The sequence below is a fragment of the Paramisgurnus dabryanus genome, chromosome 2, assembly GCF_030506205.2.
Source record: "Paramisgurnus dabryanus chromosome 2, PD_genome_1.1, whole genome shotgun sequence".
NCBI lineage: Eukaryota > Metazoa > Chordata > Actinopteri > Cypriniformes > Cobitidae > Paramisgurnus > Paramisgurnus dabryanus.
In genome coordinates this window covers 7,513,363-7,539,065 of record NC_133338.1, presented here as the reverse complement: position 1 = coordinate 7,539,065, position 25,703 = coordinate 7,513,363, and the positions used below count along the sequence as shown (strand labels likewise).

The 25,703-nt window shown below is 40.5% G+C and overlaps 1 protein-coding gene and 3 pseudogenes across 1 annotated transcript; 1 reads left to right on the top strand and 3 right to left on the bottom strand.

Moving 5' to 3' along the window:
* Positions 1-10,832: 10,832 nt before the first annotated feature.
* On the bottom strand, positions 10,833-10,951 carry LOC135784679 (5S ribosomal RNA; annotated as a pseudogene).
* Positions 10,952-11,077: 126 nt separating this feature from the next.
* LOC135784558 (5S ribosomal RNA) lies at positions 11,078-11,196 on the bottom strand (annotated as a pseudogene).
* Positions 11,197-11,317: 121 nt separating this feature from the next.
* LOC135784427 (5S ribosomal RNA) lies at positions 11,318-11,436 on the bottom strand (annotated as a pseudogene).
* Positions 11,437-13,839: 2,403 nt separating this feature from the next.
* On the top strand, positions 13,840-15,023 carry LOC141280617 (uncharacterized). Its single transcript, XM_073811738.1, has 3 exons — positions 13,840-14,024; positions 14,113-14,583; positions 14,684-15,023. The coding sequence occupies exons 2-3, from the start codon at positions 14,219-14,221 to the stop codon at positions 15,021-15,023; spliced, it is 705 nt and encodes a 234-aa protein (XP_073667839.1). The 5' UTR covers positions 13,840-14,024; positions 14,113-14,218.
* Positions 15,024-25,703: the final 10,680 nt, after the last annotated feature.

Here is a 25,703-nt window from a genome sequence, read left to right as displayed (position 1 = left end):
AAGACTTTTAATGGCAAATGTCGAGAAGGCATCATTGTTGCACAAAGTAGCCTACAAATTGATGCGCGGACCTCTCCATTGGTGGGTTTTCCTTTGATTTCGGACAAAACTGAGATGTGTGCATTTAGGTTTGACCTATGAATCTCTGCTCTTGCCCAGAGATCGAGCATGCACTTTAAATCTCTTCAATCACTTCCATGCAATTGTTTTATCTTTCCCAAAGTGTACGTATATGCGCTCAGACTGTCTGCGTCCCGTGCATTCGCAAAACCATCAGCTCTCACGCTCTCTCTCTGGTAAAAAGGTGGCGCTTTGGTGCGCAACGCGAGTTTCCGCTGATCGCGCGCACATCTCAACAAACGGTCTCAGTACGTTGCGATGGGTGCAGGGAGTGCTCTTTGGAGTAGTTTGTTTCCCAGTGTCATTGCGCATTGTTTATAATTTTGCATAACTTTTAAGAAAACTACAATAAAAAAATTCAACCAGCAAAAGTGGCTAGTGGGATCGGATCTTACCCGCCACAGCCGAAATGTACCCGCATTTGGCGGGTGTTAATGTCAAGCCCTGATTATATAGATTAATTTGGCTAAATTGGCAAAAAGGGTCTTACCTCAACGTGTTTCCTCAAATTTGACGACGAATTCTTAAAAGCACATATTTGCGTGGTTCGTGGCAAACAAAGTAGACACTTCATCCTGTAAGAGTCATTATGTACACCAGTAAATGAAAACATTTCTTTCAAATAAGGCCAGGGGTGGTTATCATCCGTGCTAGCACTGCATGATGTGCTGGCATCGGCTTCATCAGTGGCTGCAGCCATCGCTAATGTATAACACCTGGCGATCGTTCGTCAGGTTGCTGATTCACGTGCATAATGGAGTAGTCGTGCATACGCAAATAGCATCCAGTACCTTCAATACCCAGTAGATGGCGATTTCGCTCTGACACCCAAGATTAAGCACCACAGATAAGGTTGACTTTTACGTGCACAAACACAATGTAGCGAGTAACGGTACATGCCATTTAAAATGTAGTTGAGTAAAGAGTAGAAATATTTATTCAAAAATGTAGTTGAGTAAAGAGTAAAAGTAGCTTATATTTTTGATACTCAGTACAAGTACAAAGTAGCCAAAAAAATACTTAAGTACAGTAACGAAGTACATTTACTTGAGTACTTTACACCTCTGTCAGTTCTCCATCCAACTTTTCAATATCTTCTTCCTTTTCAAAGGTAATTTCATATTCTTTCATCGTTTTGGGTCTTACCACTAGAGTATGCTTGTAACGTCCATCTTGTCTTGCAATGCCTGAATTATGTCCTCTGGTTTTCCTTCATGCAGCTCTGCCAAATCAACTACCAACGTTGCTTCTTTAGTGTAGTATCTTTTATACCGCTTTTCATGGCCCTTCTTATCTCGTTGTCTTTTTTCCAGTCCATTTTCCATTTGCCGATGCGTTCCTTGTTCCAAATCCATGTCTATTGCTGTTATATTGTACATTTATCAAAGAAACAAATTCCTGATTGCTCTCTAGCGCCCTCAGGGTGGTGTGGCCATAAACGAGTGATGACTCGATTCGAGAGACACTTCAAGACTAATGTGGCATTGCCATGCCATCAACGAATGCTTACAGAAAGGACGCATTTATGGAAAAAATTACATGAATAAATAATTAAATGTTTACAGCACCCGGTATTTCCAGGCGGACTCCCATCCAAGTACTAACCTGGCCCGATCCTTCTTGGCTTCCGAGATCAAACGAGAGCGGGCATGCTTTTTTTAATTTAGAAAAAACTTTTAAAACATACAGTAAAATACATTTGTACGTTGTTTAATTCCTAAACCCATCACCATTTTCTCATTCTTGTCTACACAGATTTGTATCACAATCTCAAACTTGTTTACAATTTTCAGTTTCAATTGCAAGCCATTTTCAATCATAATTACATATTACATTATTTTCAAGAAATATCTTATCAAAAATCTGATTCTATCTTTCTTCAAGACAGTATACTTCCAATGCCTTAACCCTCTTGCGTCTAAGGGGTTTTTAGGGCCCTGGAGAAGTTTTGACCTGCACTGACATTTGTGCTTTTTTCAGTTGCTTAACCCCCAGGGGTCCAAAAACGCGTCGACGCGTTTTGACGTGTTTTCTCCTTATCATAGCAGAATCAACTTAAAATACTCCATCATTAATAATCATACACTTATGTGTTTGAAATCATTTGAATCTGTGAAGGGTCCTCTTTAATATGTGTACATTCACAATAACAAGAGATCTTTGTGTTTTTGTCAAATAAAGAAAATAAACAGGGCACACATTCAGACAGGGTGCGCCAGCTGTCTCTCAAATCATGTTACAAAAATCAGTTGAAACTCCGCGAATACTCGTCACACAAACATGATACACATATCCAAAGAAAGCCTGAAATGTCTACTTTTAAACAAGCTAATGATAATCAAAAACAAATATTGACTGTTTATATAATCTGAAGTAAAGAGAATACTGTTTTTTTTGGCTGACTTCATTATCTTTAAGTCGGTCACGCCTACAGGCGGTACCGCTGTTGAGATGGTAATGAGGAGCAGCTCAAACATTAAGAAGTAAAGTTTGATTTAAGTTCAGATTTAAAGACTTTACCGCATGTTTGGATTATAAACTTTATACACATACGTGAGGAATATCTTCAATTATGGCTGGACATTGAGGAAGAGAAGAGTTTATCTTTAACGTTACCTAAGAAGAAGAACAATGGAAGACGCACTGGAGGAGGATATATTCCTGAAGAAACTGTAAGTCATTTGTCTTCATTTATATTTGCTATCATGTTGTAATATGCTTTATAGCCTTGTGCAGTTCAGCCTACATAAGCAACCTCAGCAGACTGCACACTTCGGATTGAAAAACTTTAGCATTGTTTACAAACAAGGATGCGTGATCCCGTAATGGCGGATTTCATTGTTACATGCTGTACAGTGTTAGACACAGTTATTCACTTATATCCTTCATGGCAACTTTCAGTAATGCTGCACTGCAGGATCTTTTAAGTGTGTGCTGTAATATGATTCCATGTTTACATGCTTATTTACAAACAAGTACGCGTGACCTCCCGTAATGGCGGATAACTGTTACATGTTGTACAGTGTTAGACACAGTTATTCACTTTCGTATCCTCCATGGCAACTTTGAGTAATGCTGCACTGCGGGATCTGCTTTAATATGATATTGTTTACATGTGTCACGGAGTGACTGGAAAGGGCGGAACCAAAAGTAGAGTGAAGAGGTTCCGCCCGGACCGGTTTGCACAGACACCGGCACTTCCGGGTTTCCCCGGGATTCCCCGCAATCGCTGTAATAAGGTACAGCTCCGTGAGCGACGTGGCGAGCGACGATTGGGCGAGTCACGCTAAAGAGAGGGATATAAAGGGAGAGAGCAGAAGTTACTGAGCAGGAGTTCGGTTGCGTTGGATGGACGCTGTGAGTACCTGCTGGGTTTGAGTTGTTTGATGCTGGAGTACGTCATCTTTGATACGTTCTGGGATCTGTGAAGAGAGAGAAAGCACTGTTCAAAGCCAAGTAAGAGTGAGCATTGTAGTGAAATGAACACATTGACACCTTTGTTATTGTTGTCTGCATGAAGGACTGGGTGAGCTGCATTGAAGACTTTGTTTACATTGGCATATGTCCTGGAAAAGGAGGAAATAAGGAGAGAGGGATCGATTACAGATCTGCCAACCGTGAGTAACCGTAGATCAGTGGTAAATGTTGAATGCTTACATTGTTAAAGGAGAGTGTAACTTGTTTCTAAGGGGCCCCACCAGGTGTGTGTGGTAGGTGGGCGAGCCGGGAGACGTGTATTGAGCTGACACTGGACATCGAGATATTGGCCACCGATCGAGGCACTGCACGACGTAGCAAAGTACAATCCCACTCCCCGATTCAGGCGTAGTCCCGCCAGGAGAGGAGTACGGACCCTAACCTATTCACTGGAGTGTGTGCTGTGCAACGAGTGAGTGATCTATTTGACGTGAGTACTGTGATGGCCATTGATGCAGCCACACATTAGAGCGGTAACTACATGACATTACATTCACATTTCTGTTTACATAATTTGTTTCTTTAGTATTTAATGCAATATTTGTTACCGATCACTTCATATTATAGGACCATAAATGAAAATGACAGACACAGTTGTTTTGTTTAAGTTTATTTTTCATTTGCATTCTTTCTTACCACCAACTAGTTTGGGTGCACACTTTCTAGTTAGTGGTTTATTTCCTTTTTGCTAATATTTATTTCTTTGAGTTTAAGTTATCTGTATGAGGAGTGGAGACGTGTTGCTGCTTAGTGCTGTGTGGAATGCCTGTGGAAGTCCGTGTCTATAGAGGACCGGCTGGCAACAACGACCATCTTTTAAGTTCCTGGAGTATTCCATGTTGGAAATTAGCTGGGGGGAATGTATGATGGTTTGTTGTTTTTGTCTGATATAATTTGTATATTGGCTAATGGTCTAATTTGATAACATACTTTGAATTGTGCTATTTAACATATTTGATTGGTTTACATTTTTTGTAAAAATTGATTTATTTAAATCTATTTAAATTGTGTTTTGTGTTATCCCCTGTGTGTGTGTAATGGACTAGTCCGGTGTGTATATAAGTTCCCTCATGTGTCATTTGAGTGGGTTTTTTTGTTCAGGTTAGAACTCTTGTGTTAAGTTTGTTTGCTTAGTTTATGTTAGCACAGATTTGGATTTCTTTATTCAAATTTAATTTAAACATTTTTAAGAGTTTGACCTTGAATAAACCTTCTTTGTTTGGAAAACCTGTGTTCTTTTTGCCTCTGGCTGCTTGGTCCCTTACATATGGTGGCAGCGGTGGGATATGCCAGCAGAGGCCACAGGTTCCAAAAATTTTTTCCCCCTCACTTGTTGTTGAGTAATGAGTCGGCCTATAAGGAAAGGGCCTTAGAAGACCTTATTAGTAGAAACACACAAGGAAGAGGCAGAAACTATGGAGAAGGATGAGACAGGAATAGTAGAGGAGACACAAGGTCGGGAGCCAACGCTTGCAGATCTGACTAATTTGTTTCGAGCGCACATGGCACAAACGAATGCTCGTGAAGATATGCGGGCTCAAGAACTCAAGGAACAAGAACGACGATTCAAAGCCTTGCAGCATCAGTTTAGCATGCTTCAAATGGAGGTGCAAGCTCGGACTACTCCGCTCACTCCCATAGTGGATTCACTTCCTGAGGACATATGCTCTGGAGATCATAATTCCAGTCAGCAACCGGACAGTAAAGGTCAGTCATTAACTAAAGAAGCCAAACTAGAGAAATTAAGTGATTCTGATGATGTTGAGCATTTCTTGATAAATTTAAGAGAATTGCTACTACTTGTTGTTGGCCTAAAGCTGACTGGGCTTTCCGCTTAATCCCATTATTGACGGGTAAAGCTCGAGCCGCATATGTACATATGGACATTGATCACTCCTTAGACTATGATAGTGTTAAAGCAGCTATTCTTAGGAAGTATGATATTAATGAAGAAACATACCGACAAAGGTTTCGGTCTTTGGAAATCCAGCCATCAGAGAGTCCCAAAGAGTTGTATGCTAGGTTGAAGGAACTGTATGGAAAATGGATTCGACCTAAAGGTAAAACGAATGAGCAAATTGGAGAAATGATTATTCTTGAACAGTATCTCCGAATGTGATCTCCCGAGCTCCAGGTATAGATCCGTGAGCGAGCCCCAGAAACTGCTGCCGAAGCGGCATCCTTAGCAGATGTGTTCGTGGCTGCAAGGGGAAGGAGTCAGCCATGGAGTTGCCGGGGAGGCAAGGAATTTCGTAAGCCCAACGTCTCTCACCAGACTCAGCACAGCTTTTCCGGTAAGCCTCCTGTAGGATGAAAGCAGGAATTAATGCCATTTAAACAGTTCAAAAAGGTGCCTATATGCTATCTGTGTGGTCAGGAGGGCCATACTAAGCCTATGTGTCCCCAGAATGTGGCCAAGCTCTCTCACATGTGTTATGTGCCCAGAACAAGCGTAGTGCCAGTGAAACATGGACCGGCCTTGAAAATGACTACTGTAGAGCTAAATGGTGAGAACGGCAGGCTTTAGTGGATACTGGCAGTGACCAGACATTGGTTCATAGACAGTTTGTCTCACCTGCCTTGATTAATCATGGTGAAACTACACGTATATGTTGTGTCCATGGCGATGAGAGGATGTTACCTACAGCAGATATTTACCTTAAAGTACAAGGACAGACTTATCTCCTAGATGTAGGTGTGGCAGATAATTTGCCATATCCAGTGATTCTGGGAAACGATTTGCCAGTGCTTTTAGATTTATTGCAGCCTGAACAAGTTTGTAATATGGTAGTCACCAGATCAAAAGCAAACCAGGAAGAGGAACCGATGTCGGCACTCAGTGTGTTACCTTTCTTCGATGTGGACATGGAGGTAGAACCTCCCAAGCCCCGGAAGTCACGTAGGCAACGACAGCAGGATAAGTTGGCGCATAACGCTTCTAGAATGTCTGCTAATACAGTATGTGATTTGTTCGAGAGTTTCCAGTTACCCACTAATATTGGTCAGCTCCAGCAGGAGGATAGTGGCCTCGCTACATACTTGAAGAAAGCGCAGCAGGTGGCAATAAACAAGAGTGATTATCCTGATTCTGCTGAACGGTATTTACTCCAACAAGGAATTCTTTATCGTCAAGTGGGGTCCACAAACCAGCTTGTAGTGCCACAATGTGTCCGGGATGTAATCCTCAGGTTGAGTCATTCGATTCCCTGGGCTGGCCACCTAGGAAGACATAAGACCCTAGCCCGAATAAAGAAGCATTTTTATTGGCCAGGATTAAAGAGGGATGTCACCCAGTATTGTAAGAGTTGCTCTCAGTGTCAGAAAGTTTCAATGAGAGGACCGAACCGAGTTCCGCTACAACCTTTACCTGTCATTAGCACACCATTTGAGAGATTGGGTATGGATATTGTTGGACCTGTGGAAAGGAGTAAAGCTGGAAATCGATTCATGCTTGTCATAACTGATTATGCAACTAGATATCCAGAAGTGTTCCCGATGAAGTCCATTAAAGCCAAGTATGTAGCAACCTGTCTGATACAACTCTTTTCCAGAGTTGGTTTCCCTTGTCAAATCCTTACAGACCAAGGCACCAACTTTATGTCTACTCTTCTTAAGCAGGTGTATAAGCTTTTGGGGATTAAAAGTTTACGAACCACACCTTACCATCCCCAAACTGATGGCCTCACAGAGCACTTTAACCAAACGTTCAAGCAAATGCTGCGCAAGTTCATTAGTGAGTCAGGTAAAGATTGGGACCAGTGGTTGCCTTACCTCCTGTTTGCATACAGGGAAGTGCCCCAAGCATCCACTGGGTTCTCTCCTTTTGAGCTATTGTATGGACGTAATGTGAGAGGCCCTTTAACACTGCTTCGAGAACACTGGGAAGGAACCCAGGGTAGTCAGAACTCTGTAAATGTTATCTCTTATGTTGTGCAGATGAGGGAGCGATTGGAGGCAATGACGAAACTGGCCCAAGCTCACATGGCTGAAGCACAGAGATATCAGAAGTCATGGTATGATCGGTCAGCTGTTGAACGGAGTTTCAATCCAGGTCAGAAAGTGCTAGTAATGTTACCAAGCAATGAGAGCAAATTGTTGGCGAAATGGCAGGGTCCGTTTGAGATCAAGCGAAAGCTGGGACCCACTACATATGAAATTGCCACCCCAGGCCGAGATCGGCCTAGTAGAGTGTTGCATGTTAATTTGCTCAAGGAGTGGATTTCTCGCCCAGAGAGAGAATCTCAGGTTATGATGATTCAACAGGTGGCAGAAGAGGAAGAACTGGAGGAACAATATCTGCCTCAGCAGGTTTCAGAATGTGTTAACCTGGATCACTTGCCAAAGGATCGTCAATCACAGGTGAGAGCTCTTTCCCATCCTGAACTTTTTTCTGAGTTTCCAGGAGCCACAAAATTGATTGAGCATGATATCGTGTTGACAAGTGATGCAGTCGCCAGAAGGAAGAGTTACCGTATACCTGAGCGCTTACAGATTGCTCTGAGGAAAGAGATTGATCTAATGCTGACCTTGGGAATCATTGAGCCATCAAAAAGTGAGTGGTGCCATCCGGTGGTTCTAGTTCCAAAAAAAGATGGAACTTTAAGATTCTGTATTGATTTCTGTTACCTTAACTCTGTCTCCAAGTTTGACTCCTATCCAACCCCACGTATAAGTGACCTGATTGACCGTGTAGGTCAAAGTAAATATCTGACGACCATTGATCTTGCTAAGGGATATTGGCAAATCCCTCTTACTCCCCAGTCTAAAGAGCTGACAGCCTTCAGAACCCCCTGGGGGTTATTCCATTTTAAATTTTTGCCTTTTGGCTTGCATGGGGCTCCGGCCACCTTTCAAAGGTTAATGGACTACATATTGAATGGCCTATCCTTTACAGCTGCATATTTGGATGACATTGTTATCTACAGTGACACTTGGGAGCACCACTTGGAACATCTACAAGAAGTGTTGCAGCGGCTCGAACGAGCTGGCCTTACCATCAATCCTCTGAAATGTGCAGTGGCCCGAACAGAAGTTGACTATCTGGGCTACAGTATCGGAAAAGGGGTAGTTAGACCTCAAGTAAAAAAAATCCAAGCCATTCAACAGTGTCCCCTTCCTCAGACACGTAAGGAGTTGAGATCATTTCTTGGAATGGCAGGTTTTTATAACAGATTTATTCCCAATTTCTCTGGCAGAGCAGCAGCCTTAACTGATATGGTGGGTTCTCGATGCCCCAATCGCTTACAGTGGACTGAAAGTGCAAAGGAAGCTTTCCAAGACATCCAGAATGCCCTGGGTAAGGACCCAATTTTGCACAACCCTGACTTTAATCAACAATTTGTGGTGCAAACAGATGCCTCAGATCGGGGTATTGGAGCAGCGTTACTGCAAGGCCCACCAGGTGAACAACGGCTTGTGGCTTGTATTAGCCGGAAACTGTTTCCTAGAGAGGTCCGTTATTCCACAATCGAGAAGGAGTGTTTGGCCTTGAAGTGGGCTTTAGACTCTCTAAAATATTATCTGTTGGGGGGGGAGTTTATTGTGGAAACTGACCACAAGGCTCTACAATGGCTGGAGAAGATGAAGGATACCAATAGCAGAATTACCCGATGGTATTTGGCCATGCAGCCCTTTCGATTTGTGGTCCAGTATGTTCCAGGGAAGGCCAATGTTACGGCTGACTACCTCTCTCGCTGTGTTGGCGAGGTTCCTGAAGGAGGGGGGAGTGTGATGGCCATTGATGCAGCCACACATTAGAGCGGTAACTACATGACATTACATTCACATTTCTGTTTACATAATTTGTTTCTTTAGTATTTAATGCAATATTTGTTACCGATCACTTCATATTATAGGACCATAAATGAAAATGACAGACACAGTTGTTTTGTTTAAGTTTATTTTTCATTTGCATTATTTCTTACCACCAACTAGTTTGGGTGCACACTTTCTAGTTAGTGGTTTATTTCCTATTTTCTAATATTTATTTCTTTGAGTTTAAGTTACCTGTATGAGGAGTGGAGACGTGTTGCTGCTTAGTGCTGTGTGGAATGCCTGTGGAAGTCCGTGTCTATAGAGGACCGGCTGGCAACAACGACCATCTTTTAAGTTCCTGGAGTATTCCATGTTGGAAATTAGCTGGGGGGAATGTATGATGGTTTGTTGTTTTTGTCTGATATAATTTGTATATTGGCTAATGGTCTAATTTGATAACATACTTTGAATTTTGTTATTTAACATATTTGATTGGTTTACATTTTTTGTAAAAATTTATTTATTTAAATCTATTTAAATTGTGTTTTGTGTTATCCCCTGTGTGTGTGTAATGGACTAGTCCGGTGTGTATATAAGTTCCCTCATGTGTCATTTGAGTGGGTTTTTTTGTTCAGGTTAGAACTCTTGTGTTAAGTTTGTTTGCTTAGTTTATGTTAGCACAGATTTGGATTTCTTTATTCAAATTTAATTTAAACATTTTTATGAGTTTGACCTTGAATAAACCTTCTTTGTTTGGAAAACCTGTGTTCTTTTTGCCTCTGGCTGCTTGGTCCCTTACAGTACACAAAGCTCTTTAAGTGTTGTGCTGAGTTTGTACTCACCTCAGGAGGGATTAAACCCCTGTGGATGCCATCGGGAGCCGCTACGACGGCGCGTGCCCAGCCAAACAAATTACGCCCTGTAACTGTGTCCAGCAGGAGCTCGACGGAAACACCAAGTAAGGTACTGTGAGGAGTTCTGTAGCGACATCGGCCCACCTAGCAGCAGAGGAAGAGTCGAGGGTGATCGGGGAGACCTGGGTGCCTATACATACGTTGTGTGTGAAACTAATGTGTGACAACTACTGTTTTTCATCTAGATCTTCACCTGTCTAGGGAAGAGGACGTGCGGTCATTGGCCGCTTGGAATATATTCAACGGGACGTTATTGTGTCAGCCCCCGGCCGTGTGCCAGACAAGGCCCCCCCCCACCTCTTGCTGCATTAGATGGTGACGGTGACGTATGGGTTTCAGTTTCGATTGTACTCCTGTGCCTAGTTGAGTAAGTACTAACCAGGCCCGACCCTGCTTGGCTTCCGAGATCAGATGAGAGCGGGCGTGCTCAGGGTGGTATGGCCGTAAGCGAGTGTTGATTCAATTCGAGAGACACTTCAAGACTCATGTGGCATAGCCATGCCATCAGCGAACGCTTACAGAAAGGATGCATTCACAAAAAATTACATAAATAAATAATTAATTAAATGCTTACAACACCTGGTATTCCCAGGCGGTCTCCCATCCAAGTACTAACCAGGCCCGACGCTGCTTGGCGTCCGAGATCAGACGAGAGTGGGCGTGCTGAGGGTGGTGTGGCCGTAAGCGAGTGCTGATTCAATTCGAGAGACACTTCAAGACTAATGTGGCAACGCCATGCCATTAGCCTACGTTTACAGAAAGGATGCATTCACAAAAAATTACATAAATAAATAAATAAATAATTAATTAAATGTTTACAGCACCTGGTATTCCCAGGCAGTCTCCCATCCAAGTACTAACCAGGCCCGACCCTGCTTGGCTTCCGAGATCAGACAAGAGTGGGGGTGCTCAGGGTGGTGTGGCTGTAAACCAGTGCTGACTCGATTCGAGAGACACTTCAAGACAAATGTGGCAACGCCATGCCATCGGTGAACGCTTACAGAAAGGACGCATTCATGGGAAAAAATGACATAAATAATTATTTAATTAAATGCTTACAGCACCTGGTATTTCCAGGCGGTCTCCCATCCAAGTACTAACCAGGCCCGACCCTGCTTGGCTTCCGAGATCAGACGAGAGTGGGCGTGCTCAGGGTGGTGTGGCTGTAAACGAGTGCTGACTCGATTCGAGAGACACTTCAAGACAAATGTGGCAACGCCATGCCATCGGTGAACGCTTACAGAAAGGATGCATTCATGGGAAAAAATGACATAAATAAATAATAAATTAATTAAATGCTTACAGCACCTGGCATTCCCAAGCAAGTTCCCCTCCAAGTACCTAAGCGATCGTCAGCCGTCCAATGGTTGAGCAGAGCTGAGCAGCGATCAGCCAATGGTTGAGCAATGCTGAGCAGCGATCAGCCAATGGTTGAGCAATGCTGAGCAGAGCTCGCGCTCAACGGACCAATCATTGAGCGAGGATCGGAAAACGTCATCTAATTTATTCAGGACTGGTAAATATTCACATTGGAGTCGGTGTCATTGAGGAGCGATTTGACTGTGTTTATTTACTCACACAGGTACGTTTGTTATATTTGTGTGCCAAGTAGTGAATGAAACACGATATGTTTTTTGATAATTTGCCTGATATTCAAGGTTTTACATGATAATATCTCGTTAGCGCCGTACTGACACCACCGATTGACTAGGCTAGCACCACTTGTTTACATTAAAATAGCTAGGTTTGATCTCTGAAATGCGTTGAAAATGCGACCAGATTATTGGTTTTACATGTTGAGACCTTGACAAATGTATTATTACTTTGTGGACTCGAAATGTAAAGCTTAAATATGCTTATATTAAATAATATATGTTTTATATTAAACGAATGCACTGAAAATGAATTAATGAGCTGCCAGTCGCCGATGAAATGACCTGAAAATCCCTGGAAATACTTCAAAAACGTGATCAGACTCACTTCTTAAGAACATAGAGATGTTGTTACAACAGTGTGGAGTTGAAATTCACTGTGTAAATAAATATGCTTTAGAAGTGTAAACTTGTCAATGATCAATGTGATCATATGGAACAGACTGACTGTTAAAATACCACATAATGAATGTTCTGCATTGTTTTTATAGATTCTCAAGGGAAGATCTACAACGACGGTAGGGCTGCACGATTAATCGTTTTTAAACCGAAATCGCGATGTGAATGGATGCGATTTTTGAATCGCAAGAGATGCGATTATTTCGATTCAAAACTATCAAATATAACAATCATCTAGTACGCAGTTTTTGACAGTTCGCTTCATGCGCATTTTACATTTGATGCAGTTTAAACCAATAGAGTGCATTAACACTGAGGTGCTGACTACACGTCAGATAACGTCATTTGGAAAACATGAGCGAGCAGCAGTTCAACTCCTCAACAAAGTGTACGGCCATATGATTTCCGCGATGCGGAAAACACGGACAGAATCGCGAAATGCATACAAATGGAATTAACTGCACAACGCGGAATGTCATGAAGTTGTCAGATTTTGGATTCAGTCATTTTTAAAACCCATTATAACTCATTAACCGGCAAATGAAAGGACAGAAATGCGCGAGAACATTTCCCTTTTGTGTAATGTTGGACTTAAAGAAAGGTTTATATACGTCCGTTTCTCGTCATGCATCGCAAACAATGACATGCGCCTCATCAGACTATAAGGAGCTTTCATTAAAGCCCAGAACACAGCAGACGAAAGAGGTACATTATACTTTCTTGCACGCGCACATCTGCACCGCTTTGAATATTTACAGGCACTAGGGTTCATGAAGCGCGCACACAGAGAGCAGTCAGCACACGCGTGATCACTAAACTTAAGTTTTCTTTCTCGTCTAAGTGGACATAAACAGCTGGATGTTTATCAGTATATTGAAGCAGAGCAGTTTTAAAGCTGTCTTGTGTCTTAAAGTGACAGTAACCTGGTGCTTTCTGTGTCAGAAATGTTTATTACACACCAAAAATTAAAATCACTCCTTACTCTTAACTGAACAAGCTTCTGCAGCTCCACATTTAAAATCATACAGTGAGGACTGTGCAGTGTTTTATTTGTATTTTTTGCTTATGTTAAATCATAGATTCTAATAACTAATATATTTACATTTATTACAGATGCCTGAAAAGTAAAACAAGATGAGTATAGTCTTATGATTAAAAGAAAAAACTAAACATTTGCTTGTCAGAAGCATTGTTTTAGTGACAGCCAAAATACATTGGCCTATATGTTATTTTAAATAAAACTTTCAATACATTTTTGTTAAAGTGTATTTTAATGTTCTTAGATAAAAAAAGTTTGTCTGCAAAAGAGCAAAGTCCTGCAGAGAACTTGGTACAATGTTTAAGAGGTTTTAAATAAACAGTAGCACAGCATCTTTCTTTGGTGCTATTAAAACCACCACAACAAACATGGATGTAGCTCTTTTATTATATACTAATGAATCGCACTTTAAATCGCGAATCGCAATTTTGATAAGAAAAATCGCAATTAGATTTTTTCTCTGAATCGTGCAGCCCTAAACGACGGCCAGGGCACCATGCAGTACGTCACCAGCGTGCTGAATGAGTGGGGTCAGTTCTTGACCACGGTGGTGGTGGAGTCCGGGTCCGAGCGGTGTTACGCACACATGGCCAGAGGTCTGGTCGCCCGCTTTTGCCGTGCCAACGCTCCTGCTCCAAAGGTTGTGTACGAGGACAACAACTGCTGTCGGTGAGTTCAATAACAGTTGAAACCTATGATGAAATGGATAATTAAACATGTAGCACACCTACACAAAATGTCATGATATCATTTTCAGTGACAACGGATTCAGAACAGCCCAGAAGACCAAGTTTGCTGCATGAGGTACGCTCAGGCGGCACATGTGACCGAGGACAGTCGACTGCTCTACCTCCTCCTCCAAGATGCTGAAGAACCGAGCACCGGACAATCAGCTAACCTCCCCCAGCCAGGTCACGGCTTCTTTGAAGGGACAGTATAAGAGGATTGCAGAGCGAGTCCGAGACAACCCCATCCTCGGCGGTCTCGCCACTCCACTGCCCAACTTGAACGCCAAGTCCTTTTTGACCTTCACCCCCACGGAGGAGAAAAATGCCAACTACGGGGTGATGGTACTGTCGAAGGTGATGCCTCACCTGAAAGTGCTGTCTGATGCACCGTTCCCGGAAGCTCCTGTGCTGCCAACATCCCTCACAACGCCAGATCGGCCTCAGGTCCAATACCAGCACGTTCATCACGAGGCTGGAAAAAGGCGTGGTGAGAAGCGGAGGTAAGTTGTCATAAGCACTTTGTTTCACCTGTTGGCTGTGGAAAGCAAATAGCACACATGTCATATCAATACTCATTACATGTTTATTTTATATTTCCAGATTATTTGTTGAAGAGCCAAAGCCTGTGTCTTCTGTGAACCAGCCCGTTCAGCCCATGGCGTCGTCCTCCTCCACTCGGCCAAAGCCTGCTGCGCCCACCACCATTCTGCCAAGGCCTGCTGCGTCCACCCACCTCCGGCCAAAGCCTGCTGTGCCCACCTATGGATCCCCCCGTATCGACAGCACCCATACTGCTGGTTTTCCCCGCACAGCCGCAGGTTCCCCCGTCTTGGTTCGTGGGCCATCGTGCAGCCAGGAGCTTTGTACCTCCAGCACCAACAGTCAAGGCATTCATGCCAAACAAGTCCTTGCGGCCATGTGGGGCTTGCCACATGGCTAATTGTGGTGGACAGTGGAAGAGGTACACACCTTCCAAGGACAAAGTGGCTGAAAGCACCCAGAAGATATTTTCCTACTGTCCATACACTGGGAAATCCACCACATCTGGGTTTGACAATGTGGTGTACGAGTTAGAAAAGAGGAGAACTGTGTAAATAACTATAAATAACTGTGTAAATAACTTACCTGTGTGATGCCACTTCTCCTGTGCCATCTGTATGAGAGAGAAAAAGGCTTGTTTGTTTGTTTGTTTGTTTGTTTGTTTTTTTAAGTGCTTCAGCAAGTACAATCTATTTATTTATATAGTTCAAAAGTAAAAAAAATGCACTTTACAGTTTTGCTTAAGAATGTTCTTGTATTTGTTTTTATTATGATTTATGTTGCTGTTAAAGTGCACTTTGTAGTATCTTTTTTTTTATACAAACATGTTCTGGCCTATCTTCAATATCAAGGCCAATCTAACCTCATTAATTTTAACCTTAATCAGTTCCGACCTAACACAATCAGTTTACATACCCTTTAGTGGTTGTTCATGTTCAGATAATCTGTGTTTTTGTCATGCGTGTTGTTTGTTTGTCTTTGTCAGCTTCATGTCTTTGTGATGTTTGTATGTCTTTGTCTGCTTATGTTTAACAAAAGTTTGCCAAAGAAAAACACACAAAAAAATGTAACAGACAGGAATTGCTTGAGCCTTTATTTGTTGATTGGTGATCTGAGTTTTTGGATAATCCTGTTTGGATAAACCGGGCTTTGGCCTGTACAAACCAATTGTTAATTTTTATCTTAAGTACAAGTTTGTGTTTTTAATTGTTAAAGGTATTGCAGAGGATTTTCTTTTTCCAGGTGGATCATCAAGACTATTGGTCCTCTTAGTTGTCAATCAGGAGTGTTGCGCAATTGCATTTTTTTAAAAAGTGGAGAAGGTGGTTCTTTTCTAAAATTCGAGAAAATCCTCTGTTACACCTTTAAGTGTTTTTGATTCTTATTAATGTTATTTATGTGTGTGTGTCCTTGTGATGTTTGTATGTCTGTCAGCTCCATGATTAACTAAATGTTTGCAAATGGTAGTAAATGTTTGTCTCTCATTCTGTCTCGTGTTCTCGCTCGTAGATCTGTGGTGAGAGACGTTTAAACTAAACAGATCTTGTTTACTTGTGTTTTCATGCATTGCTTTTTAAATGAAACACATTCTGGGTGAAAAATAAAAGTTGTAAAGGTATTTCAAGTGTGTTGGAGTCTCTGTACTGTATGCTTGGGTTTCAGAAGGGGTGGGATAGTGTAAAAAAAAACATTTAAGCAATTAAAAGTCTTCGAGACAAAATGAGAGTAAATTAATACAGTACAATTAATAATCTGGCTAACCTTTCTTAATTCAGCCCAAAAAATTTAACACTTGCACACTTTTTCACTTGACTATATGAATCTCATCAGCTACATCAAATCAACCTATGAAAATAATAAACAAAACATTCAACAGATTAGTGGATTTTAATAAATTAGGCATGTAAATGTACAATTTATGTAAATAACACTTCAGTAGTTGACACCATCCGTTTTGATCACTTTCGATCGATCCCAGGGTTGAGCAATATGTACTTGCAGGGGTCATGAGCCATTCCCAGGCGGTCTCCCATCCAAGTACTAACCAGGCCCGACCCTGCTTGGCTTCCGAGATCAGACGAGAGCAGGTGTGCTTTTTTTATAATAAATTAATTAAATGCTTACAACACCTGGTATTCCCAGGCGGTCTCCCATCCAAGTTCTTACCAGGCCCGACCCTGCTTGGCTTCCGAGATCAGACGAGAGCGGGCGTGCTTTTTTTTTTTTAGAAAAACTTTTAAAACATACAGTAAATTACATTTGTACATTCTTTAATTCCTAAACCCATCACCATTTTCTTATTCTTGTCTACACATCACAATCTCAAAATTGTTTACAATTTTACAGTTTCAATTGGAAGCCGTTTTCAGTCATAATTACATAAGGATTATTTTTATCTTCTCAAAAATCTGATTCTTTCTTTCTTCAAGACAATATGCTTCCAATGCCTTATTACACATAGTCAGTTTTTTTGTAAAATAAGTCCATAATTCCACTTTTCCTTTTTTTTCTGTAGCCATGTTCCTCCTTACCCAAATCGCATATCTTGCAACAGTTAGAAACACATTCACAATATTTTGATTTTTACATTTTTCATTTACTCCAAATAAAAAGACACAATTCTATTCTTGTTCATCATCAATTTCACTTTTATTATCTCCCATAAAAACTGTGATTACCTTTTTCAATCTTTCTTTAAAAGTTTGTATTTCATTACATAATAAAAACATGTGTTCCCTTCATGTCTTTCATTACATACTTTGCATATCGAGTCTTCAATTAACCTCGTTTGGTGCAGTTTCACCCTAGTAAAAACTATGTTGTGTCTTATCTTAAAGTCAAGATTTTCCATTTTCACATCCATATACCATTTACTTAAGTTTTTCCATAGTCTCTTTTCATACAAATCAATAAAAACATTTTTCCAGAATTTAATTGCTATTGGTTCTTTAAACACATTCTTTCTGAAATGAGCATAAAAGTCCTTCACAGATTTTGAACATAAATTTTCCGTATCTTTCGATCCTTTTACAACAACTTTCATTCTGTTCCCTTCTTTCTCTTTCTCATTCTTATCTATTTGTTTCAACCATTCATTTGGTATTGCTTCTTTCACTTGTTCATACTGTTGCGTTAAAGTATTGACATTAAAATCTTCTTTAATTTCTGCCACTCCATCAATAATGGCTTGTATTGGTAAAAATCCCTCCTTCACTTCATATAACACATCTCGTGCTTTTTAAAGCCAGCCTCAATCCAAGTTTTAAAAAATAAGGATTTTCCTTTATATAAAATGTTTTCATTTAAGAACAGTGGCTGATTTAAAATTCATCCCTCCTTTCCAGTTTAAAGCATACATTGGGTAAAAATTATTTCCATGCCTCCAACACTTCTTTATAAAACTCTGGGATTCTTTTTAACATTTCTTGTTTCAAATTCATACACAATATATTATTCCCTATTTCCATATTCCCACACCTGTTTAAATAAAAGCTCATAGTTTTCTTCCATTCAGCCTTATTCTCTTCATTAAAAAACTTCTTCACTGTTTTAATTCTAACTCTTTAACTCTTTTTCTTTAACTCTGGGTCTTGCAACCCTAATCCACCGTCCCCCACTGCTCCTATTATTGTATTGTATGCTATTTTGGGTGGTTTAGAATCACAAATAAAGTTAACTCCTGCATTTTTAATCCTTTTATCAATCCATGTGGGCATTGGCACCACCCCTAAAACATACCACATTTTTGCAAGCACTAATGCATTAAATGCCAATACCTTACCTTTTAATGTTAGTCCTCTTATTTTCCAATAGTTTAAAATCCTTTCCATTTTCCCAACCACTTCTTCCCACATCAAGTCTCTACATACTTTTTCGTTCTTTCCAATCCAAACCCCTAATATTTTCACATTGTCTTCTTCTTTAAAAGAATAGAATTTTTGTACCTTTTCTCCTACGTCACCTATACTCATAAAAAAACGTTTTTTTTTTGTATATTTACTTTAGCTCCGGTTCCCTTACAATACCTTTCAATTATAGTCATTGCTTTTCTTACATCATCCACATCTCTTACTATTAAAGTCGTATCGTCGGCATATTGATAAACCTTCTGTAATTCTTCAAATCCTTTTATTTCTATTCCCTTAATTCCCGTTTCCTCTTTTACTGCCAACCCCAAAGATTCTGCCACTAAACTATACAACAAAGCTGATAATGGGCATCCTTGTCTTATGGATCTTGTTAATTTAAAAGTCACTGTCACAAATCCATTACATTTAATCTGACTTTGTATGTCTTTGTATAGGATCTTTATCCATTTAATGAAATTTTCCCCAAACCCATACTGCTTCAAGATCCCAAATAAGAAAGGGTCAAAGTCAAAGTCAAAGTTTATTTATAAAGCACTTTTTAAAAACAGCAAGTGTTCCCCAAAGTGCTGTACACGAGCAGAATAAAATATCAAAGATACAAACAGTTAACACCATAACAGAAAAACATCAAGAGACAGTAAAACAATAAAAGAATGCAGCTCTCACATAGCATCAAATGCCAAACCATATAAATAAGTTTTTAGGTCCGATTTAAAAGCAGCAAGAGTTCGAGCCTGTCTAATATAGAGAGGTAAGCTATTCCAAAGCCTCGGTGCCATTACTGCAAATGCTCGGTCACCCCTGCTCTTCAACCTAACACGTGGGACAACTAGAAGCAAATGATCAGCAGACCTAAGTGCTCTTGTCGGGGCATAAAGATTGATCATATCAGAGAGATACCTTGGTGCTAGGCCATTTAAAGATTTAAAAACAAGTACTAAAATCTTAAATTGTGTCCTGTAGTGAACAGGTAACCAGTGGAGAGATGCTAAAATGGGAGTGATGTGTTCCCGCTTTCGTGTGCCTGTCAACAGGCGAGCTGCCGCATTCTGGACCATTTGCAGTCTAGAGAGAGAAGCCTGACTAATACCTGTATAGAGGCCATTACAGTAATCAAGGCGACTTGAGATAAAAAGATGCACAACTCTTTGAAAATCTTTAAAAGACAGGAAAGGTTTCACCTTGGTGAGTTGTCTCAGTTGAAAAAAACTAGATTTAATTACAGAATTAATCTGTTTTTCAAGTTTAAAATCACAATCCATGATAACACCCAAGTTCTTGACATGAGGCCTCACAAATGAATTCAGTTCACCAAGTTCAAAATCTGATGGCTTACAATTACCCCCTGGCCCAAACAATATAACTTCTGTTTTATTTTCATTAAAAATAAGAAAATTTACTGCCATCCATGCCTTGATTTCCTCTAAACACTGTACAAGAGGAACCAATGAGCAGGTGTCTGTTAATTTCAAAGGCAGATCAAAAAAGGGTGCTCCACTCTATCGAAGGCTTTCTCCAAATCCACACTAATCACGTAACCTTTTTTCTTTTCTGCTATCATGAAACTCACAGCATCTCTTATACTACTAATAGTATCCGTGATATCTCTTCCCTTAATTGCATATGCTTGGTTTGTCCGAATTATGTTTGGTAAGATCAATTTTAATCTATTGGCTAAAATCTTTGCCAAAATTTTAAAATCACCGTTTAACATTGTTATTGGCCTATAGTTCCTTAGATCTTTTTTGTCTCCTCTTTTTTTATAAATTAATTTAATCAACCCTATCCCCATAAATGTACTAATTTCATCTCTTTTAAAAATTTCATCGTAAACTTCTTTCAAAATCGGTATCAAAGCCTTGCTAAAAATCTTGTAAAATTTATTGGGTATCCCATCTCTTCCTGGACTCTTCCCATTACTCAATTGCATTATTGCCTCTTCGATTTCCTCATTTTCAATTTACTTCTCAGCTAACTTTTTGTCATCCTCATCTACTATTGTTTTAATGCTTCCCTCAAAAAAATCTTTATCTTCTTGATCCAGTCGCTCACTTCTAAATAATTCTTCATAAAATTCTTTTATTTCCATTAATATATCTTGTGGTTCTGTTACTTTTTCTCCATTTTTACCTTTTAACTCTTTTATCAGTCCTGATCTTTGTCTGTTTTTCTCCATGTTAAAAAAGAATTTTGTACACTTTTCCCCTTCTACTATATACTTTGCTCTACTTCTTACCATCGCTCCTTTACATTTCCTTTCTTCTATTTCTTTTATTTTCTCCTCCAAATGTATTATCCTTAGTGGATCTTTTCCATCCTTATTTTGCTCTTCCTTTAAATCTCTTCTTGTTCTATTTTCTTCAGCTTTTTTTTGGCTTTTTGCACCAACCTACTATATACCTTAGTGCATTTACTTATTTCATATTTCATATTATCCCACCATAGGGGTGTGCATTAGCACTGCCCTCACAATTCGATTCAATTGCGATTCACCAGGTAACGATTCAATTCGATTCGATTCTACGATGCATTGCAATGCATCGAAATTCTACTGCACACAACAAGGCAAATTTTCATCAGTCATGAGGCAATACAAGCACTGAAGCAGTCAGACATTAAACAAAAGATTTTATTGGCTGCTATGTGTGTACTATCACTCTCCTGTATCTTTGACATAAATGTCATAAAATAAAATAAAATGGTACAGGGTGTATTGGGTAATATGGCATTTTAAACCTAAAAAAGAAAATAAATCACTGCTTTTAGTGCTTTGAGATTTTTTTCTTTTCTCTCTCTGCGTTAAAACCATTTGAAATTAAATAGGGCAATAACAGCCAACTTTTTCCAGAAGTGACCATAAGTGTTTTTTACACACAGTAAAATAGCAGCACTTCCTGAACTCCTGTGCAAACATTAATCAGTAATCACAGTCACACTAGTGTAACAGGCACCCAGCAATAAAAATATTCAGTGCAACACACAGTAACCACTTATCACTGTCAAACTTTTTTCAAGTATTAAAGTCAAAAGTGCAACTATTCACAACAAAATAGCAGATTAGCAGCTTTAAGACAAACCTGAGATGAGAATCCTATCTTGCAGTCACATCAGCTGCATACAACAAAATATCAAGATGTGAAATACATTGTAATGTAAACAAAAATAAAAAAAGTGTAGGCTTAGCCTACTACCAAATTTGTGCAAACGACATCTTCGGTCTAAGTTCAACATAACTATCAACAACAATCTGTTTCTTCAGAGTGAGGAAATATATAGTTTGACCTAAGCCTACATCATAACTTCTCACTGTTCAGCATTTGGGAATTTCAAGGTTCTTTTGCAAGAACACAAGCTGATCGACATGGTCCGGTTTGAGAGCACTTCGTTTTGCAGTGATAACATCTCCTGCAGTGGAGAACACTCTCTCCCTGGGATGCACAAGTATCTCTTTGCCAACCTAGAGAGGAGAGGAAATGTGCCCTTATGTCGAAGCCACCAGTCCAAGGGATCCTCAGAGAGAGACACCGCTGGGGATCTACAGTACAAGTCCACTTCCTCCTCAGCACTGGCATCGGTGGTCTTACTTTGTACTGCAGGTTCACTGATGTCATTGAAAGCAGGTCCCAGCAAACTGATGAGTGATGATGAGGCCCTTCTTTTGGGAGCAGAGGGGCCTGCTGAGTCTGACACATTGTCATCCACAGACAGCAATTCTTCATTGGATCCTAAACTTCCTGTTTTGCCATGCGCTTCATCTGCTTTTGTCCTCTGTCTTCTCTCATACTGTGTTTGAACAAAACAAATAAGAGCAAAAAACAGCAGTTAGGCAGCAGCACTTGCTTTTTTAACTGTTTTTCTCAGTCTATACATTTCACTGACAATGTAGCTGCTTATAACCTTACATTGTTTTTGCAATTGAATTAAATTATTATTTATTTCATAAGTTTTTCAAGTAGAAATTAAATTACCCCCAGCGATGCAGCCTCTGAAGTCACTCCTGCTGAGACATCCAATCTCTCCTCCTCTGTCAGAAAAGGTAACCCCTTAAAGCGAGGATCCAGGGCAGAGGATGTATACAGGATCTTCTTCTCTGCCCCACTGTTGTAACGTTTAAGGAGATCTGTTTTGATAGCATTCTTCACATCGCGGATCAGTGGTTGATCTCCAATACTGTCTGACATGCTCTGGAGGAGTTGGGCATATACTGGTGCAATGAGGCTAGCTGTAGGACTACCCTCCTCTGACATAAAAACAGTGGCATCCTTCACTGGTTTTAATGTCTTCACTACTTCCTCCACGTTAGCCAGATCTGATCTGCTGAGAGTGACAATGTCACTTTCATCGACATTTAGGGCAGGTGACAGCAGGGTGGCATGCACAGCAGCTTGCAGTTGCAAAAACCTCTCCATCATATCATGAGCACTATTCCACCTTGTGGCGACATCAGTTATCAATTTAAGTGGACTTGTCAGTTTAAGAACAACTCTCTGGTTTTCTTCAAACAGGTGCTTTGTGGCGAAACCCCGCATTTTCAACCACTGAATAGGGACGTAGATCCTTGGCTATAAAACATGCCACCGATCGTGTGATCCTCTTTGCTCTCTCGGAGTTGTGTGGCAATGTTGACGTTAGCGACTCGTCAATTCTTGGCTGTGTTGTGTCGACTTTTTGTGTTGTTGTTGTTGAAGCCAACTCAGGATGCCAATGATCAACATGGTAAGTGAAGTTAGTTGTATTGCCAGCGTGCTTGATTTTAGTGTGGCACGTTTTACACACTGCGTAAGTCTTGTCAAGTTTCCCGTTGACTTCGTAGAAACCGAAATGTGCCCATATGTCCGCTTTCCAAGCTTTGGGTGCGTTTTTAATTACCCGTTTCTCGCGGTCATCTCTCTCCGCCTCAGCCATCTTGATTGTTGTTGTGATGCCCCGGAAGTATTTAAAACTTCACAACTTTATTGTCCACTCGAGACCAGTGACATAATCGATTATGGCACTTGCTGCATCGATGCTGAATCGTGCAAGTGCGCATTGCGATGCATCGCCGAATCCATTATTGTTGACACCCCTAATCCCACCATATCCTTTTATCTTCATTGTATAGTTGATCTTCCATCTCCTTTTTCATCAATTCTTCTATTTTCATATAAAATCCTTCTGTTTTTAAAATCTCTGTGTTTAGCATCCAGACACCTGGCCCCCTTTTAATTCCACTCATATCAATTTCAGCCCATAAAATCTTATGGTCACTTAAAAATGTTTCTTTATAATATATCCCATCAATAAAACCAACTAAATCTCTTTTGCTTAATATAAAGTCAAGTCTACTTCTACACATGAAATCCTTCACCAGCTGTTGTCTTGAAAATTCTATATACCTTCATTTCTTTATCGCAATACATCCACTAGATAATTTTCTTCCATCATACCTTGTAGTTCTTTTCTCCCACTATCAGATTTAAAAACCATCCCTTCAGAAATATCCATTTTACTAAAAATGGTATTAAACTCCCCCATTATAACAAGATTCCCCAAATTAACAGCAATTTCCTTAATTTTCCTAAAAAAATAAACACTTTTTCTTTTTCAATTACTGGTGCATGTATATTAAATATAGTTATACATTCCTCTCCTTCTATTTTCACCCCTATACATTTTCCCTCCTTATCATCATACACAACTTTTATGTTTTTCCCACCCCTCTTCCTCTTCTCCCATCACCATTATTGTAAAAAATGTCTCCACTCCATTTCCTTATTAAACCCTCCATGATCTCTTCTCTCCAATTTGTTTCCTGTAATAATATCACATTAGCTTTTTTACATATTACCTCCAAATGTTCAAATTTTTCGTTATTTACCACACCTATAACATTTAGTACTGCTATAGTTAGCAGCATTAAATGTATATATGTCCATAATGTCCACTTCATTTGTTTTCTCACGGTCATAACACAGACCAACCAAATAAATAAATAAAAACCTTTTCTGCATGAACACTTAAAATGAATTGCATTAAATAGTTTGCCACCGTTTGCCACTGAACCTGCATTAACGACGACAGTGGGGCTTCCGGCCTTAGTCAAACGGTTTGGCACGTATGGTCGGGTTGCGATTTTGGTGCTTTCGTGTGTCTTGTGAATAGTATGCCATACAGACCCGTTTGCCACTGAACCTGCATTAACGACGACAGTGGGGCCTCCAGCCTTAGTCAAACGGGTTGGTATGTATGGTCGGGTTGCGTTTTTCGCGCTTTCGTGTGTCTTGTGAATAGTATGCCATACATACCCGTTTGCCACTGAACCTGCATTAACGACGACAGTGGGGCCTCCAGCCTTAGTCAAACGGGTTGGCACGTATGGTCGGGTTGCGATTTTGGCGCTATCGTAAGTCTTATGAATAGTATGCCATACAGACCTGTTTGCCACTGAACCTGCATTAACGACGACAGTGGGGCTTCCGGTCTTAGTCAAACGGGTTAACACGTATGGTCGGGTTGCGATGTTTTTGGCGTTTTCTCCTGGTCCTGTAAATGGTATACAATATAGACCCGTTTGCCACTGAACCTGCATTAACGACGACAGTGGGGCTTTAGGCCTTAGTCAAACGGGTCGTCAGGTTTCATTTTCTCTTAAAGATCGGAAGGTGACCCTTATTTACCATATATACCCTCGCATTGGGCCCCCAATTTGCTAAATCCTCAACTGTGGATAACATAATTATGCCGCAATATTTAGTCTGTCTGGAACTAAGCTGAGTTAAACCACATCACTGTGTGACACTTCAATACATATGAACGGCCGCTACGCTAATACGATTTTGTTTTTCTCTCCCTGTCTCGTCCTCGACCCGAGGACGAGACAAACAGACCCAGTCCCGGTAGATGTGAAAGTTGGCACACCTCTGATCTACTGGCTGTCCTTCAACGTTATGCCCAGCTGATACCTGACCAACGATCACCGGCAGAACCGCTTAATCTCCGCTAAATCTCCATTTCCGTTCTCCCAAGGGTTTTTCCCTCCTAGGACTTATTTTTCCTCGGATAAAAGCCCAGGGTTTTTTTTCTCCTAGGGGGTTTTTCACCCCGGGGAGGCAGCCTTTTTGGGCTTTACCTAGCTTCCTCTTCTATACGTTGCTTTAGCAATACGTGCAATTATAATATTGAGTCATAGCCGCAGCAAATTTAACTGCTCATGCTATCATGTATTTTGTTGT

Coding starts and splice junctions, on each gene's coding strand:
- LOC141280617 (XM_073811738.1), top strand. CDS start 14,219: ATGCTGAAGAACCGAGCACCGGACAATCAGCTAACCTCCCCCAGCCAG. Junction 14,584..14,683: donor AGGCGTGGTGAGAAGCGGAG/GTAAGTTGTCAT, acceptor TTATATTTCCAG/ATTATTTGTTGAAGAGCCAA.